Source organism: Pezoporus occidentalis, unplaced genomic scaffold, assembly GCF_034315485.1.
Source record: "Pezoporus occidentalis ecotype Australia unplaced genomic scaffold, CSIRO_AGI_Poc_V1 ctg179, whole genome shotgun sequence".
NCBI lineage: Eukaryota > Metazoa > Chordata > Aves > Psittaciformes > Psittacidae > Pezoporus > Pezoporus occidentalis.
Genome location: NW_026913629.1, coordinates 1,232,775 through 1,252,123, shown reverse-complemented (window position 1 = coordinate 1,252,123; position 19,349 = coordinate 1,232,775). Strand labels below are relative to the sequence as shown.

Here is a 19,349-nt window from a genome sequence, read left to right as displayed (position 1 = left end):
GCGTAAGTCTTCAGGTGCAGCTCCTCGCATCCAGCTTGCTGAAGAGCTGTACAGGATTTGGTATAGTTTCGCTATACAACACTTAAGGCTTCCTTAAACAAACACTGCTGCACAGGTACCAGTAATGGTTACGAGCTAGTTTTTGGGAAGAAAGGGAACAGAAAAAGCTTTTGTTTCTGCAGCTCCTAATAAAGGCCCAGAGGATTTTTCTCCAAAGTTTACTCAACAGAATGGAACCATCAGAAAACTGAATGCAAAACATCTGGTATCAGATCTACGCATCAGGACACAGCTGCTGTCACCTCACCTTTCCGCGAGTAGTGAGAAAGGGTAAAGAAATCGTGGTAATAGCCAATTAATAAAGAACCTGAGCCATATGCAGACATGAAGTGTCATTTTAAGAAGATGACAACCTTGCCATCTATTAGTCTTGTCATTACTAAGGTAGGAAAAATAGCTCTTGGATGTCAGGATTATGAAAGGAATTAGTTGCCAGGGTGAATAAAATGCTTTAATTCTTGCAATGAGTGACAAGCAATTGAGCTTGTATGTGTCTTTTGGGCTGGTTTAAGGCATTCCTCTGCAAAAACACTGGTTCTGTTAATAGCAAGATATACACTGCTAAAAATAGGATTTAAGCACTTAAAATACAGTCATGTACATTATAGTCTGAGGCATTTTGTGTCACTTCTCGTTTTCTTCATCACCTTCAGATCTATGGCCAAGCATGTAAAGAAAGAACAATAAGCAAAAGGGGAAAGTTGCAATACAAATGTTGGACAGCACCAACCTGCTCCTTTGGCCTCCTTTCCTTTAATGAGTGGCAAGTAGGGGCCAGATCAAGAACTCCCTAAGCACCACCAGCACTATCAACACCTGTAGTCACACCTGAAACTGCTGCTTGCCAGCTGTGGGCACAGCCCTGCTGTGACAAGGGGAGGAAAGGGAGGAGGAATGGTCAGGTTAGTAATGGTCATGCCACCACCATGCATCTATAGAATAAGAAATCCAAACCTACCACCCGCTTGATCACAAGAACTTCTTGCCTTTGCTGTAATTTAAATGTACAGTTATAAGAATACGGGACAGTCAGCTCTGAGCAATGCCATACTTTAAAGTAAGAGATGCACTGTACCTGTCCAACTTGACCCAGCAGAGTAACGCAGCTCCTCCACACTTGTGCTCTGTGACAGAGAGTGCAGTCACCGTTCAGTGCATGCAAGGCTGACCCAGGAGAGGTGGTAGGCCAGGCTGATGCCTCATTCAGCTCCTTACCTTGCTGCTGCCCAGCGAAAGCCACCAACCTCACATCTGGTGTCACCCATGGGAGCAGAGCCAGCCTGCAGTGACCCCATGCCAAAGCTCAGACAATGCATAGGGTCTCTACTAGCTTTGTTTGTTACATAGCAAAGCGATTACAGGTACTGCTCAGCTTTAAGAGAGGAAAAAGAACCAGTTGTAGTTCCACGTTCTAAATTACAGTTGTGAAAAGAGATTACAAAACAGTGCATTTCTTGTGCTTTTCTTTTAAGTATCAGAATTCAACAGAAAAAATGTCAAGGAGCTAAATTCTCAGTACATTTGTCATCATTTGTTTTTTGGATTAGCATTGATCTGTTTAGGAGACACAGCTCACTCGTGTCCATCACATCCCAGCAGCATTCAGGTTCTTCAACACAAAGGTCAATGGTTTAAAAAGGAAAAAAAAAAAGGGGGGGGAATAGTACTGAGTTATGAAATAAGATCAATATCCAGTGTCCTGCTAATAAAGTCATATTTTAATATAAAATATTCATACAGCATACTCTACACCTCATTCTCTCCGCTAGCTGAATACTGTTACCGACTAGTCAAACAGAAAAACTTCAACCACTTTGCTCTTCAATGTTTTGGAGGGACAATATGGTTTCCAGCAGCTACTTTGATCACAGTAGTGGGGGGAAAGGAAAGAGGGAAAGACACGGGGTAAATGTTCCAAAACTCTACATTAGGTTACGGAGTCGGCTGAAAGAGGAGAAGGTTTTCAGAATGTAAGGACTGATCCCACTCAGTGGAACGCGAAACACCACACGCATTAGTGTTTCCATTAGAAAGTTCTCCTTCCTACACTGCAAGTCACCCTTGTGCTCTCTTCCTGCCCAGTACAAAACCTTTTTCCCCCTCTAGAAACAAAACTTAAGTCATTGCTCCCCTCTGTTGTCTTCTGCTCTTTCGGTTAGAGTTAAATAATAATTAATGTTGCTATAAAGATGAGTTAAAAACCCCAAACGCAGCCTTGGAGCCCGCTCATCAGGGTGTCATGTTTCAGGAAGCTGATTAATGTCCGTCAGTTTTGTGTCGTTCAGGATTGCACGGATTCTCTCCAGGGAATCTGCCTGCCGGATCCGCTCCAGCTGCACCTACAGGGAACCAACAGACAGGGCTGAGCTGCTGAAACAGGCTGCTGCAGAGCCACAGCTGAACAACCGCCGTGTTAGCAACCCTGGTACCCACACAGGCAGAACTGAAAGCAAAGCATCATCAGCTGAGAAACACGAGACATGAAGGAGCACAAGCCTCCTGCAGAACCAAGAACAGGAGGAAGGAAGACAGAAGGCAGTTTTGGCTTTACCATTAAAAGCCACTTTCTGGGGGACTCAAGCAGGCCTTTGTCATCACTCTCTGTTTTGCCCAAGAATCAGTCACTGACACCAACCAAAGTGGCCAGGCACACAGGAGATGTGCAAAGCAACATAAACTTGCACAAAGAGCACATAAAGGAAGTGCCTCACACCTGCCTTTAAGCCTCTCAAAGTCAGAGCTAAAACACCCTTTGAGGAAACACCCTATTTCCAAACTCACTCCTACTTGCTTTCCTGGTAATCTCTTTTGAGCTCCTTCTTACATGCTGACAAAGTGCCCAGCAGCACTGTGTGGAAATGAATGCTGAGATCACAACTTCTTATTTAGTATTTCACTTTTTCCATTCACACTTTCACATTCTTTCTATCAGGATCTGGGCTTTCAGCTGTAAATTCCCAAGTAGTGGTTAACTGATGTTCAGCCCCTCCTCTCCATTGCTGACACCTAATATGGCCAGTGGACATCTCACAGAAGTGACACTCACCCAGGCTCTGCTGATGAGGACAGGAAGGAAATAACCCTGTGGAGCTATCAAGAAACCAAAATCCTCATTCAATGGTAATCTCTCGTGTTAGCAGATCTTGCACCACATTTTGTGATGGCACAAACCATGGTTTAAACTGAAAGTACTCACTGCTGGTGTGTAATAACTGCTGAGGGGTGACAGAGAGCACAAACCCCAGAGCTGCAGCACACAGGCTGAGCTCACTGAAGGCCTGCACGTTTGGAAGAGTGCACCGCACAACTTCAGTGGTGAACCTAGTTAAGAACTATGTAATGCAGTGCAAGCAGTACTCAACAAAAAAGAGAGGGTGATGACAAACAAGAAGGAACTTCACTGGTCAGGACAGCTCAATAGCCTCCTTTGTCCTACCTATTCCTCCAGAAACAGCCAGAACAAAAGAAGACAGTTCCTAGTGTCCGTCCAGCTAAACTCTGCTGAGTAAGCAATCTCACTATATTCCTTACTTTAGTTTTGCAAATAAACCTGAATACTTGACTCAGACAAGTTGTATTTTTACTTCTGCTGAATTTCACTTAGAAGAATGGCCAAGAACTCAGAGCAGACAGTGCTGGAGTTCAGTACTGCTGCTGTGAACAAGGATGCTTGGTAAGCGGCAACGTAAGGGGGGCTCACAGACCCTGAAGGTGAGACCCATCTCTCCTGGCCTCCCAAGGAGCCAGTCAATCACTCCACAGACACCAACACTGCAGGTTCCTTCCTGCTCTCCACACTTATCAGAGAAATCAGCCTGACATACTGGAATGAGCCTTGATGCTCATTCCTTCCTTCAGCCACCTCTTGGTACCTCACCACCAAACACTGGCTCCACTTTTTGGAGGAAACACAAGGATAGCGAACAGCAACAACAGCAAGGTTAGACTTTTAGATAGCACAAATAAATCAGTAAATACAACACAAAGAACTATAACATATATTCATATCAAACAGCACAAGTTTCTCACTTTTTCCTCAAATATTTGTACCTTAATGATTTACTGTGAAAAGTGACATCCTGGAAGACATCAGGAGATGGACAATGAAATGCTAAGATCTAAAGGTACCATCACCCATGGTTCTCTCCACTTTCTTTTAGTACAGTAATTGTGTATCTTTGATGCTGAGCATTGGTTGCAATCAAGTAATCAGAATAAAATCCCCAGTAGGCTTTAACAGTAATATTGTCCTAGGAATACTTGATCAGTTTATTATACCAATACCTTTAAAAATTGTTCATAAATACTAAAGTAAGAAAATTTACAACTGCTACTTCTTGTTTCACACAGCTGTGGAGAAGTAAAGAAACAAAAGCAGCACCTTACAAATTGGTTGAACTTCCCTTACCTGAAGCGTCTGAGAAAGCTTTACAAAATCTCTCTGTACTTGCTCACTGACATCTAATTCAGTCTGCAACCGCTGAGCTTTATTCTTCTCTTCAAATACCAGCTGTTCCAGGTTTGCCTGAGGAGAAAAAGATTATGTTGTCTTTAAACTGAAGTAAAAAGGAGAAGCTCATATAAACTGATTAAAGCATGACACTACAGCAAAGCAGTGTGGTTATCCTCAGAGCCCTGGCAAGAAATGAAACTGCTTGCTCTTTCTACACCTGTTTTCCTAACTGCAAAATCAGGGGCTAATACCCATCAAACATCCTCATTAGACTGGTTAAAGCATGAAAAAGCTGCATGTCTTTTAACAGCACTATGTCCAAGGATCTCAAAGTAAAAAACCAGATTTCTGAGTCTGTCCTGGGTTCAGCAGTAGCAGTCATTTTTCTCTTTCTTGGTAGCTGGTGCAGTGCTGTGGTTCTGACTTTCAGCCTGGGAACAGCACTGGTAACACCAATTGGTTTAGTTGTTGCTCAGTAAGGTTTACTCTGATCAAAGACTTTCTGAGTCTCATGATCTGCCAGGTAGGAGGAGAAGTTGAGAGGAAGCAGAGACAGGACACCTGACCCAAACTAGCTGAAGAGTTATTCCATACCCCAGCACGTCATGCCCAGTATAGAAACTGGGGGCAGTTACCCAGAAGGGCTAGATCGCTGCTCGGGTCGGGCTGGGTATCGGTCGGTGGGTGGTGAGTGGTTGTATTCTCTTCCCTTGTTATTTCCTTTATCATTATTGTTATTGGTGGTAGCAGCAGTGATCTGTGTTATACCTTAGTTACTGGACTGTTCTTATCTCAACCCGTGGGAGTTACATTCTTTCAATTCTCCTCCCCATCCCTCCAGGAGCGGGGGGAGGAAGAAGGGGGTGGTGAGTGAGAGAGCAGCTGCATGGGTCTGAGTTACTGGCTGGGCTTAAACCATGACAGAGTCTTAATGAAAGATGACCAGAGATGAAGGGCACTAATCTGCTGATAAACATACAACCAGTTTGCTGTCTTGAGTTTTAGTCAAACAATTCTTTGGGATGGGGTAAAAAACAACCCACTACCAAAACCAATAGAGAGAAAGAAATCTGATCACAATTAATGTAACTGGCTGCCAAAGTAGGGCTCCTTCCTACAGCAACAACAAAATGACATTCATTCAAAAGCATCAAAGCTTCAAACCCAGGTTTGCTTTGTCAGGATATTTTCTACATGCAGAAGTGCTACTGAAGCCTAACTTGGGAAGCCAATCCCAAAGAGATTCAATTTAGCAGCAACTCAGATCCACCACCTTACAAATCCAAGTGCAAAGTGCCTGGGATGAGGATTTAAACTGCATCTTGTGGACACTACTTCAGTGCCAGAATCTTATCAACATTCAAAAGCTGCTTTCTTCATTCTTATATAGTGACACATTCTCTGACCACAGCCTCACCACCACAAAAGATGCATATACATCTCACAGCCAGACATCACAGCTACCTTTGCTGCCGTCTCCTTCTTCAGCTGTTCTTCTAGAGTGGTTTTTGCTTCCTTCAGGCTCTCCAGCTGCTGCATGTTCTCCTGCGATGAACTTTCCAACTATATTATAATAATAATAAAGAAAGTATTAACTAAACCTCCCAACATTTCAATTTCTCACAGACCTCCCCTTCCCAGACCCACAGTCCTTCTTGGTACTCATAAATACACCTAAATAATCTCTCCAAAGGATACAGAAAACACCTCATGACATCTCTTCTCCTCCATTTATTTGGTTTTGGGGTTGGAGAGCGATGGCCAAACTTGACACTCAGGTTATTATTTGGTAGCCTAATATGAGTTAGGAATTATTTAACAAAGTATTGAAATTACAGATTAACAAACAGACCAACAGCTCTTAAGTAGCAGAACAACGAATGTGTCCCAGTCCTACATGGGCATCAGTTCAGCTGTTTTGTCCCTTAACATTCCAGGCACAACCTCATGTGTTTCCTTTGAAACAGGCACAAAAGCTACAAGGGTGCAGATGGGAAACAAGTTCATTTTCTCTGATATGCAAAGGTTGATGTGAAAGACAACAACAGTGGCACTGACAGAAGTAGCAGAAAAAAAGAATCCTACCCTCTCTGTTTAAAAGAAACACCCACAAAGTAACAAAAAACCCAACAAAAATCCCTCTGTGAAAGGGCTCCTTACCTGCTCCTTTTCCACTTTTATTCTTTCCAGTTCAGCTTTTAAACTGGAAATGGAAGCTGAAAAACAAGAATGTTAAAGCTTAAATGCAAGAAAACCACAGGAAAGTGGACATACTTCTGCTAGCATTTAAGGGAGAATTAAGCATGTGCTACATCAAAGGTAAACAAAGAACTGTACTTTTGTTTTCAGATGTACAGCTTTCGTGTATCTGCTGTCAAAAAAGGGTGGTATTTAATACTCAGGGAAGTCTGCTTCTCACCAAAGCAAGTCTTCACTTATCTTAATGATTTCCAATATTCCTATGTGGAGACTTTTACCCCTGCTGACCTATTTCCTCTTTGCAATTCTCGATTTCCAGCTGCAGAGTTTCTTCTATGTTTTCTTTCAAATACTGCTCAGCTTGAATCTGTTCTTTTAAGAATAAAATCTCTGCCTTGAGCTTCTCCTCAAGGTGATCTGCTGCTGTCCGCACACTGATGATGTCTTCACGGTACTTTAAAATCAGCTCACGGAGCTCCTGAATCAATGATTAGCAAAGATTTGTGTTATGATCTTCAGCTACACACAGTACTGTATTTACCACCATACAAGCCAGAGACCATGTTATGCTATCCTGAGGTTTGTCCCACAACACCAGAGCATCCAGCAACGTGTTAAAACAAAATCACTGTTTGCTTGGCCTACTAAATGAAGAATGTGTAAAGATCTGCAACTCCAACAGGTTTATGATGCTCTCCCCCTGCCTTCACCCCCACCAGTCTTCTAAACTTGAGTTTAAGGGAGTGGCCATGAACGGTATGATAAGGCTTATCATTATTCAAGGCTCTGGATTATTACTGGTCCTAATGCCTGGACAGATATTGCAGTGACTGACTTAGCTTCATTTATTGTATCAGTATCTACATCGGAGCCATGGGTCTGACCACCTGTGTGCCAAGTTGCAAAATGCAGCTTAAACTGGAATAAACACACACTCTGCTGACAACGGAGCAGATATAAGGCCATAGTTAACTCATTTATTATCTATCCACACCCTGCAGCAGGCTCATGGCACAGGGGGATCAGTTTGCACATCACAGACATACAGGGTTAAAATCCAGGTTACTTTTCATCGTGCTATTTGAGTCAGCTTTTTGATAAGGAAGATTCTTCCAGCAGGATCCAGTCACAGGTATTATTTCTGTTAATGACTGTAAAATGTTTTACCTCTGCCGCTTCTGGTAGAATGAAATCTTCAGCTTGCTGTAAGGACACATGCAAGCTATGTTTCCCTTGAAGACTTTCATTATCTTTCTGCAGTCTCACCAACTCTTCTGAAACCTGCTCCCTCGACTGTGTCAGGACAGCCTTTGATGCAAAGAAAAGCATAAATTCTCACTTAGGGTCACGCTCAGATCTCTTCATGCCCCATCTGCTATCATTGCTTTCAAAAGTCTGGTGAATTGATTGGATATTCTTTGGAAAGAAGGGAAACAAAATGCGTGGAACAACAATATTTTTGGCCTATGCACTAGAAATAAAGGCAAGATCAACATTAGCTGTACAGGCAGGCGGGTGGAAGCAAGTGATAAACACAGCCTGGTCAACCCTCCCAGTTTCCTTCTGAGCTAGGTGTGCTCATGGAGAGGAGTAGGGCGGAAATCACTTGTGGTTGTGGGAACTGTCAGTGGTGTATACTAAAATCACTGAACAGCTCAGCTGCAGCATCAAGTTATTCTAACCTTAAACATTCATCCTGAAACTTCCCATGGCAGGTGTCTGCCTCCCACTGTCTTTGGAGGAAAACATCAAAACAACTGATCCCTTGTAAAGAAAAAGGATTAAGAGAACATAGTTCTGCTTGCATTAAAAATGAAAAAAATCCACTGAACTTTTCCAAAAGGAATAATTGCTTCAGATGCAGAACATCAAACAGAATGTTTCTGCAAGCAATGTCCTGATGTCCTACAGACCACCCCAGACCCCAGAAATGCAATACTGGGACTCATGGGAATGCTCTTAGTCCCCACAATGCTGTGCAAAGGAGGAAAAAAGAAGAAACATGATTCTAATACAGAAGGGAATGAGCTGCTGTGAAGAAGTTAGACTTGTTCTGCCCTCTGGAAAATGAGGTCCTTAAATAAGTTCCCACCCATATCTCTTCCTGGGTGTTAAGACTGGTATTTTAAGTCTGACCCGTAAAAACACTGAGCACTCATTTCCAACTCAAGAAAAAAATTCAATAGTGATGGTTTTTGTGATGAATCCTATAAAAGTGTCCTGAAAAAACCTACTGCATCTTCAGATCTGAGGTGAAGCAAGACATTAAATGGGCATGGAATGTGCATAATGGATAAGGGGGAAAAGAAGTTGACTAGTGATCTCCATATTAATCAATCCACATACACACAGAAGTAAGACTGACCCGCAAACCGCTACAGGTTCAGAACTTGCTGTCAGAGACTGGTACCTTTCCACACTGAGATGCACAGCTCTCTTTAGCCAACCTTGGCTGGGCAGCAAGACAAAGTCTTTTACAAACAGATGGAGCTCCAAAGGTTAGACAAATAGCACTGTTCAAGTGATCTCTGGGCTTAAGCTGTCTTACCATTTGCTCCTGGACACTTCTCTTCGCTTGCGAAAATGCCTGCTGCAGCTCATTGAGGAGGTTCTCTGACTTCTGACATTTAGCCATAAGCAAAGAGATCTTAAAAAAAAAAGAAAACCCACACAAAGATATAAGGCATGAAACAGATTCTGAAGAAGAAATAACCAGTGAAGTTCTCTTGCTTGTTATCATTATTAATATGTAATTGGGAATTTCAAACTAATCCATTAATCTTGTCAGCTCTTCACGCAGTAAATCATTAATGCAGCTCAAGTCGGTAAGAACAGACACTGTCCTTCTGTACCAGTAATATATTCCTTTTACCAAACTCTAAGCCACAAACAGACAGTTAATTCTAATCAGACTTTAATGTAAGCCAGTTCTGAGACCCTCAACGGGGTCTGCAGAGCTACCACCACAGCGTCCAGCATTTTCTTTAAGGTAATTTTTCATACCTTTCTCTGAAAGCACAGATCTTCAAAAGCTTTACAATTAAGTTATTCTACAGCACCACAGGCTTAACAGTAACATGAAGAATTACTTAACTAAGAGCACTCTGGTACGTCCAAAAGAATGGACATATAAACACGTTCCTGTCATCTGGGAGAAACTTTGCTAAGGACTGCTTCCTTAGTAAGAAAAAACATACTGGGTGGGATGGAAGAGAGAAAGTATTCCAGCTCAAGTGAAGTAAATTCAATGTCTTGTATACAGCATTTCCCTAATTAATAGGCCAAAGATGATGACTATTCATTTTGCTTAAAGCTATGATTACCACACATCTTATTTGGCTCCGTTGTTCCAGGAGTTATGTACACAGCTCAGACTGAAAAATCTTCTAAATGGGCTATTATTTCAAAGAAGTCTAAGTGCATACTTTGGACCAACTACTGGTACTCCCTGTTCAGCTGCTCATTAACTGGATGTCTTCACCACAAGACCATTAACTGTGTGCCAAGTATTGATGAGAGCAAGTGGTACAAATAGTACTACTCTTCTACTGACAAGGACAGTGACCAAGAACACAGGGCTACTTTTGCATGTCTGGGGGATTTCACACAGAACTCACTTCAGAACTCAAACCCACTCAACTTCCAATTATCACCTCTGTAATGGATTTCAAGATTAGAGCTGAAATTTCAGGGTGAAAATTGGATAACATCATACTATTAGAGACATGTCAGACTTACCTAGAAACTGTGGGAGACTCAAGTGCAGCATAACTAACCCTAGAAGCTCTCACTTTTGTTGCCTCTACCACAGGCAGTCCATCCATATCTAACAGAAGATGAGTTCTTGCACGTATTTTTGAATACCACTTCATGATTCCTACCATCTTGATTACAAAATGCCTGTACCTGGTTAGAAGAGTCTTCAGCACTTTGTTTCATGTAATCCTCCAGCTCCTGTTTATCTTTCATTGTCTTTTCCAGCTGGTCATTGGCCTGCCTCAGCATCACCTGCAGCTTTTTCACCTGTGTTAATACAAAAAAATCATGTAGTTTTCCATTCTTTTAGAGAGCACTTATTTCCCAAACACCAATATAACCTACCCCATCACACCCCCTCAAACCCCTATGCAATGCAGAAGTTCCTTTGTTGTTCTTCTGAAACACCACACATCCCTGATTATACCAAACACAGAACATCAAACTGCACTGAACCAGCTTCAATCACTTATTTCAAAGCAGAATGTGACTCATGCCTTCTGTACCCATCTGAAAAATGTTCCTCAGTATACGTCAGGAAACAAATATCCTCCAATACTTCACAGTCATTTTAAGTCTCTAGGATGAGGTCCTCTAATTTTTCCTTTGCTGTTAACAGTCCCTGCATTACCAAAGATATTGAATTTAATGCATGACAAGCATTTTAGAATATAAATTATGGAAGATACTGACTTCAGCATGAGCACAACACTTTTATAGAACAGTGCTTTTACTGCATGGTCTCATAGTACCGAATAAAGAGGTTCTCCGTGGTGAATCCTTAAACACATACACATGGTGCTCATGATCATATACCAACAGCAAACCAGGTTATGACAATAACATGTTAGCAGTTATCCAGATTTTAACTATGTTGACATTATTGAATCAAAACCAATGAATAAATCAGCAGATTGTTGTACCCTCAGTAGTTCAAATAACTACAAAGTTCTTGCTAAAGCTGGAAGAGAAATCCCACCTGGTCTCTTGTCTCAGCCTCCTGAATCTGGATACCTTGCAACTGCTTCTCATAATTGGAGCACATATCACAGCGTCTACCCAGCTTGTTCCCTGCGTTCTGCACCTGGAGAACACAGAGTTATCACCTGCCATAAAGTTCTTCAAGGAATGCCAGAGTGCTACATACTCTCAGGTGTGCTGTGTGATCACAAAATATTACAGATAAAAGACAGTTCTAAACATAAATGATAACGTTTATTACCTGCAGGATATCAGCTTTCCTGGCAGGAGTCCCATGGCAGGGGGTTGGAACTAGATGACCTTAAGGTCCTTTCCAAACCTAACTATTCTATGATTCTATTAGCACAAAAGCAATAAGCCATGATGTGCAACAGTTCATCATTCAGTGTGTGTGAAACTGTAATGGTTTTGGCCACGGGGAGAAAATGGAAGTTTTCTCAAAGCTGCAGCTGCAAGTCAGGTTTGAGCTGGAACTGTATTTGTATTTGCTGCTCCATGTCCCACCCACATGGAGACATTCACACACCCTGCCCTGCTCCTGCCTCCAGAAACACATGGGAAGCAGTGCATTTCTTTTCTGAATTCTAAGAAAGGGTTGGAGTAAAGCATCATCGAAATTTCAAGAGGGCAAGGAAATACTCAAAAGTAGAGGATTTAACACAGCTCCGAGAACCACAAGAGCCCCACAATACTTTTCAGCAGGAAATCAAATGCAAGCTTTGAACTGGCATCATATAAAGCTGCTGAAAAACTGACAGGCAGAACACCCAGAATCAACAATCTCCTTGGTCACCCATCCTGAAACTGGCACAGTGTTAAGTTTAATCTGCTGCTTGTTGGTCTCAGAAATTGGTTTTTGATGATGCAAGTCCCCAACAATTTTCTGAAGCTTTCTTTGTGGTTGCTTTGTGTGTCATGCATATCTTGGCTGCTCATTTCTAAGCTGCACTCCAAGCACAATCCTCAGTAAAACTCCTTGGCATACAGAACAGCACTCTCAGCTCTCCTCCTTTTGTTAATCTTTCCACTTTCCTAGTCATCCCCCACTGCACTGTAACATCCTTTCCTCAGCTTCCCATTTTCTCCTTTTCTTTGAGTTCTCCTATCTTTTTTTTATCCTCTCACGTATTTGTGTGATCAACAGCTACCTCTGCCAGACCCCCCTAAGGGCAAAAAGAGCCTGTATTTAGTAAAGCTGACTCTATGTAGAGCAAATGAGGAAGAGCTTGCACCTAGCAGACAGTCCCCAACGTGCAGGCAGTGGTCACAGCAGACATATGTGCTGGGTACCCACCTCCTTCTGCAGCAGATTCCACTCCGTCTCACTAACCAAGCGGTAACCACTAGGAGATACATAAGCACTTTCTACGCCTTGTGTAACGCTGGAAAGCAGTGAAGCAGTCTCTTCTTGCTCTGGTGTCATTGCTTTGATTGCTTTTTCCTGATCTTTGGTTAACATAAACCCACTTGGCATTTGCAGAGATCCAAGGGAAGCTGTATCAAAGTTCTCAGACACTGAATCTGCTCCAACAAGTGGTCCAAAATCCGACTCATCCAGGTTCCCAGCAGATTTTGCTTTGTTGTTGTATCCTAAAGCTTTGGACTGTAACGATCCAGATGTCCCCAGACTGTCTGTTGACTGTGCTCTCCGCAGTCCATCTTTAAACATATCATTATCTGATTTATTGAAAGATTCACCAGAAGAAAGAAGCAAGTCTGCATCCAAAGAATGGACTGAGCCATGGGTGCTATTTACCTGCACCTGGAATTAAAAACAAGGAAGAAAAAAATATATACTTCATTCTAGAAGCATGGTACAAGAGGAATGATGGACGCTCATTCTCAGACACAGTAAAGGCCACTTTAAATTGGCTTTGCCAAGAACATCTGATCACTAAGCTTACAATGGCAGAGAAAAGGATAGAGAACTGAAATGCAGCAGCTTGAATTAGAAAACAAGAAACAAGCAAAAAGCCAGAGTTTTCTGTTAACAGAGTGCTTTCGTAAGAATCTGTCTTCCTGCCAGACAGGCAAGGACATGGTCACCTTACATCTTCCAGTACCTGAAACAAGGCCCTTCTTCCACTGAAGAGATATACTTACACTATCACTTCTAGACCTACTATCTATACAACAGAAAGCAAACACTCCACTGCCACAAGGCAATTCAAAAGTCTTTCATAGAACAAAAATCTTTAACATAAAAATAAATGGAGAATGATACGCTTATAATCTGTTCTATCCAGACAAGTGGATATTTCTATTTCTTTCTTCTACTTGGAGTGTCTGAAACAATATTGTAAAAGAAATAAATACTTTTCTTTAAAAGATTATTTGTACATAAAAGAAAAGCCTGGGCTTAAACAGAAAGGTATCCTGGGGAATGCCAATAGCAAAAGCCACACTAACTGTGCTGTGATGTACACAAGGCACATTAAGTCTCTTGATCTATTTCTAGTATTTGCAGCACTGAAAAGAGAGCAGTAATGCTTTATTTAAAAAGCATCAGACTGCTTTCAAAATACCTTCCAATATGTTATGCACTTCTACTCTGCCATTAGACATATAAAGAAAATAACAGTGAGAACAAGCCTCTTGAGAAAAACAGTGATTTCTGAAATAGGCCCAGCAGAGATGAGCAGGCTGCTGGTACTTCCATATAGGTGTTTATAACTTAGAACTAAATATTATGTGCTACTGGGTTTATGACTGTTGTAAATGCCTGTTTTAATAATTTTAGACATAGTATGTATATTTACATGTATATACATGAGTTCAAGCTCATAACAAAAAGCCAAAAGAATACAGACTTACATAAAATTTCATGCTGGTGATACAGTTAATGAATAATTTGGTTTATTGCAAACTGTTCAACAGAGAAGAGCTCAGAAATTAAATTACGACAAGTTGAAAGATATGACTGACAGTATAATTCACTACCACCTGTAAAACACATTCCATACAGTTAAAAACCATCAGAAACAGCAACAAATCCCAATCCAGAAACAAATCCGAACCACTCTGGAAACTACATCCTTTCTCAAAATGTAACCACTTCCATTATGTGTAATTCCTAGAATCAAATAAATGTTGTGATGAAGGAACTATAGCGGATCCTAGGAAGTGAGATTAAAGAAAACATTAGAAGATAAAACTTTTGTTTGCCATAATATGTTCCATTTGCATAGCTGGACAGAAGTGTTAGTATACAACACTGTATCTGCAATAGAAAGTTGTGTCCTTATGGTACAATAAGAGCATAGAACTAGACCTCAGCCACACTTAACTGTCAGGCTTCCGTACATCCTTCTGTATTCTCAACTGTTATAAGTAATTGATGGGAATAAAGGACAGACTCTACAGCTATATAACTTTTTTCCCTTCAAAAAGGATAATAAATAATATTAAATAATAAATTAACACCTTTAGGATACAACAGTAAAATAATAAATAAAATAATAAGTAATACATATTATATTAAGAAATAAAAAAGGCAAAATACTGGCTCACACTGGAAATTCTCAAGTCTCCTGACTTGTCTCCAAGCAAGACTATAGCACAAGACTATTTTATTAATTTGTCCCTATTCTGACTTACAACTAAAATGGAACCTGTTAGATAGGCAAGCAAAATGCAGTGGAAAAGGATAAGTAACTGCCTATTTTGATACTGCATCCAAGTTCCAACCTGTGTGCTCATAGGGTTTGCTTCCTCCCAAGTTTCACTGAGGCAAACATCACACACAATTGTAGCTTGTCCCTGTGTATGACTGTCTACAACACCCAAATGGCTCATAACTCATGACATGCAGCAGCATCCCTTTTTCTGGCTGTTGGAATGGGTTACTAATACAGCTCAAGCAGCTTGGTGCAGAGCCCCAACTACTGGCTTGGCTAAAAAAATAAAAAAAGCTCATTTTTCGCTGCTGAACAGATGTGGCCAAACTCCTCAACTGGCACAGCTGGATACATCTCAATATATACAGATTTACACGTCATACTGGTGTGTGCACGTGCTACGCAAGCGGCTAACCCCCCAGTCAGGGATCTGACTTGCCTAACCAGTGCCAGGTCAGCACAGAATTCAACAAGTAGGCCAGCAAAGCAGATACAATAGACTTGCTGACTGTTCAGATATAATTGGTTTAATTCTGAACACTTAGATGTGCTAGAACGCAGGTATAAATCCCAAGAGAACTTAACAGCAGTTAACATCCAGAATGCAGAAGGTAAATTACAGGTTTTAACAGTACCTCTCAGGATTATAAAGTATTGTCTTCCATTCTTTATTAAAATTTATCCATTCAGGTGCAACTGCAAAGCTTTTTCATTGCTTAATAAGAATTACAAGCTACAGAGAATAAAGGGCATTAATTTGGCATTTGTATTTGTAATCAACACCCTGAGGAATGCACGAGCGTTCCAAGTCACTTTGGACTATCCACTTGTTTTACCTCTTCATTAGAGAGCTGGGTGAGTGTTTCCTCCTGGGCGAGAGAACATGAAGCTTTTGTTTCATCATCTGAATCTTTTTGCTTCTGCTCCTTTCTCTTGCTAAGCCTTTGCTGATCATCTTCTTCCTAGAAATCAGTGGTCAATACAGAACACATATAAATGAGACAGAATTTTTCTGTAGCAGTCATGACATTATAGTTTCTATGATAAAACTAAGCCACAAAGGCAGTACTGAGGAAAGACTATTTTGGTTAAAAACCTGGTATTTCTCACATAAGGGTTCTTTTGGTTACAGATCTATTGTTCATTTCACAAGGTACCCAAACTTACTTTTCAAGTTTACTGGCAAATTCATGTTTTACAGTAATTTTATTCAGAGAACATATTACCTAGATCAAAATTCTTACTATAAGGATTACCAAATAAGTAACAAAAGTAGCTGTTACACTGGCTACTGCATAAAACCTAGTAACATGTTTTCATCACTAATGGCCCCATTAACAGTCATTATACAAGCCTGAATGTTAAAATGTGAAAAGGTGGAATGTAACATATGAAAAAAGAATCAAAAGACACAATACAGAGCACTAATCATATGCATAAGCTAATTTACAATGAAGCTCTTGATTTATGCCAGAACTAGGTGCTGTATTGGAAAAAACCTAAGAAGTGAAACTTGCTACCCTAACATCCTTAGTCCAAATGTTCTTTGCCATAGATGACTCTTTCTTCTTCCCAGACTAACTTGTGGATATTTTTACCTTTTCATTTAATGATATTGGCAAAATTACTTTTAAAGTTACTATATACATTAATATTATTCACACAAATGGAGAGTTTCTGTTAGAACTACCAGCTGTCACTCAAATGGAGAATTTCTATTAGAACTGTCAGCTATCTGAGCTAGTAACACATTTAATAACTTGTCTCCAATACGTGATTTCCATACTTGTTCTATCACATTAAGTCTACAGTATTAACAAGAAAAAAGACAAAAGCAGCAAGTAACCTGATCCTTTTTTTTCAGTTCTTCTACTTGTCGGAGCTGCTCAGAGGTCAGAACAATTTCCATACGTTGCATGTCCCTCATCAGCAAACGTTGAGACTCCAAGAACTGGTCATTGGCTTTTTGCCATGTGTGTTTCAACTGGTTGTGCTGCTGTCGCTCTTGCTCTAAGAGATGGCAGACTATTCAAGAACAGAGAGTTATTCTGAACTGAGATTTTTACCCTCTTTTCCAAAGAGAAGCATTTTCATGAATAAAAGTAATTATTGTTCTAATCAAGAACAGTCAGGCTTTGCCCAACAACTATTCAGGATGAAATAGAACATTTTAATCCCCAAACTTGGCTTGTGAGTAGGGACATACTACTGACAGTTTAGGATTCCTCAATTAGGAGACTAACGCCTTAACTTCATTCATGACTTCTAAGTTGACTTTTTTCTAGTGCTGGTTTCAAAACACTGTCTTCTATGTCCCTATTTATTTCACCAGAAGGTTCTGGTTTTCATTCCTCTACAGCGATTCTGCGCTGTACACTGACACATCCATTCCACCACCAGGCATTCAAACTGACATACCTTAGGGAGATACATCAACACATTATGGAAATGACGCTCATAACTATACAAATAAAGGACACCACTAAAAACACTTGCAGTACTCTAAGAACTAAGCAGAAATTCAATAGCATCCCTCAAGAGAGTGAATGGCTGTTGTTTTTCTCCATCATAAAAGAACTCCACATTCAACTCTTCTGTAAACATTTTAAGGGCTTTCACATTTAAAAGTACTGCTTCCTCCCCCCACAATTTCCTTAAATCCAATTCAAATAAGAAATCAAAAAAGAATTAATAGCTATGTCAGGTTTTGCAACCTTAGTGTAAAAGAGTCAAAAGATTCTTATTAGATAGATACCTTCATGCAGTTCTTTCCGCAACTTCTCTGCATCTTCTTGCAGGACTGATTTTTGTGTGTTGAGAACAGCCACATACATCTCCAAGTCTGTCCTACATGACTTCTCAGCTTCCAAATAATGGTTCAGTTCTTTAACCTGGATAAAAAGAGGGAAATCTACCATCTCAGTGCATGACCACACTCAGGCATTTCTTTTTTGTTAGTTCTACATCTCCTGTTTGGGTAATGCGCAGGTGCTGAAGGACAAGTTTATTTCTAGAAATCACAAATATTCAACCACCAGTGTGCAAATATATATGTGTGCCAACAGTACTTGAATTTACTTCTGAATATATTACTCATTAGAAACAGAAAACAGTTTTCAAACCCATGAAAGACTGCTGCAAAAAGACAGGAGAATCTGTCAATGCAAAGCAATTAGATGATGACATACTGAAGAAATATGATTGTAAGAGAGGGTTACATAAACATCTGTCAAACATGATGCTCTTAGAAATGGATCCCATCTTGGAGCAAGGAATGGGTTGAAAGGTTTCTTTTCTGGCACTACTCAGTTTCATGGTTTGCTGAGTCAGCAATCAGAGTTTTTATTTTAAAGGAAACAAAAGCCTTCAGGCAATTCCTAACTGGCTCCACAGAGCTGCTGCTCATCTTCCTCCTCAGCAAGTGTAGAAGCCACAGACACTAACTCAGAACTCAAGACAACCCTTTGGCTTTAACTTGCCACTGATGGTGGAGACAACTTCTCCTCCCCTAGGACACCAAGTCTTCTATCCACTAAATGCCTTTGGAATGGAGAAATCTGACCCCCAGGGAACAACCCTTGGGAAGGAAGGAACAGGAAGGGGGATGTGGGATAGGAGAGAAAAGAAACACATTGTTTCATTAATCCAGCTAAATACCTGACATTGAAAAAGAAAATGACATGACTCAGGCAGAAGATGAACCAACAGAAAAGTCAAACACACTGCTCATTCTGCACATCATTCTCATACCCACCTAGTAATATACATCATGTAAATAATATCTTGCAGTTTTATACTGCCATGTATTAAAGTACTTACACAACTTCCTAAGTTTGTGCTTAAATGTCTCCTTGCTACATACAGACCAGCAATTCTTTCCCAATAAGCTAAAAAGGCGACCTGAAGTAGGGCTTTTGGCAACTTCAGACAGAAGGAATAACGATAAAAAATTGACCACAGGTAAGAATTAAATGCCTAAGTAATTTTCTTTGGTAAGAATCACCATCTAAAGCAAGACTTCTTTAAAACCAACCTCCCAATAAACTAGAAACACGTATGAAGTGATTATCCACTTTTTTCCAAGAGATGTGTGGTTGTGTTTTACTAATCCCATAGAATGACACTGTCAGATTTGAGAGGCCTGACAGAGACACCAGCACAATTTTATTTCTGAAATAAATTGGTCCTGAAACCCTATCAATTTTATTCAGGCCTTGCCACAAGAATGACCTATGATTTTTATAACCAAATTCAGCAGAAAAGTTTGAAGGAAAGTTCTAGAC

At 40.6% G+C, this 19,349-nt stretch overlaps 2 protein-coding genes across 2 annotated transcripts in view; both read right to left on the bottom strand.

Annotated features, from left to right (window-relative positions):
* IFT22 (intraflagellar transport 22) overlaps positions 1-19,349 on the bottom strand; it is a 134,870-nt gene that overhangs the window by 65,771 nt on the left and 49,750 nt on the right. The gene's annotated exons all lie outside the window — the stretch shown is intronic.
* RABEP1 (rabaptin, RAB GTPase binding effector protein 1) overlaps positions 1,758-19,349 on the bottom strand; it is a 45,478-nt gene continuing 27,886 nt past the window's right edge. Inside the window, exons 6-18 of the mRNA XM_062614922.1 lie at positions 17,822-17,957; positions 16,913-17,091; positions 15,903-16,028; positions 12,744-13,211; positions 11,448-11,552; positions 10,619-10,735; positions 9,261-9,359; positions 7,880-8,020; positions 7,001-7,190; positions 6,674-6,729; positions 5,978-6,076; positions 4,469-4,585; positions 1,758-2,399 (exon numbers count right to left, since the gene is read on the bottom strand). Coding sequence (XP_062470906.1) covers positions 2,298-2,399; positions 4,469-4,585; positions 5,978-6,076; positions 6,674-6,729; positions 7,001-7,190; positions 7,880-8,020; positions 9,261-9,359; positions 10,619-10,735; positions 11,448-11,552; positions 12,744-13,211; positions 15,903-16,028; positions 16,913-17,091; positions 17,822-17,957 — 1,935 coding nt within the window. The 3' untranslated portion in view covers positions 1,758-2,297. The remainder of the gene's footprint in view (positions 2,400-4,468; positions 4,586-5,977; positions 6,077-6,673; positions 6,730-7,000; positions 7,191-7,879; positions 8,021-9,260; positions 9,360-10,618; positions 10,736-11,447; positions 11,553-12,743; positions 13,212-15,902; positions 16,029-16,912; positions 17,092-17,821; positions 17,958-19,349) is intronic.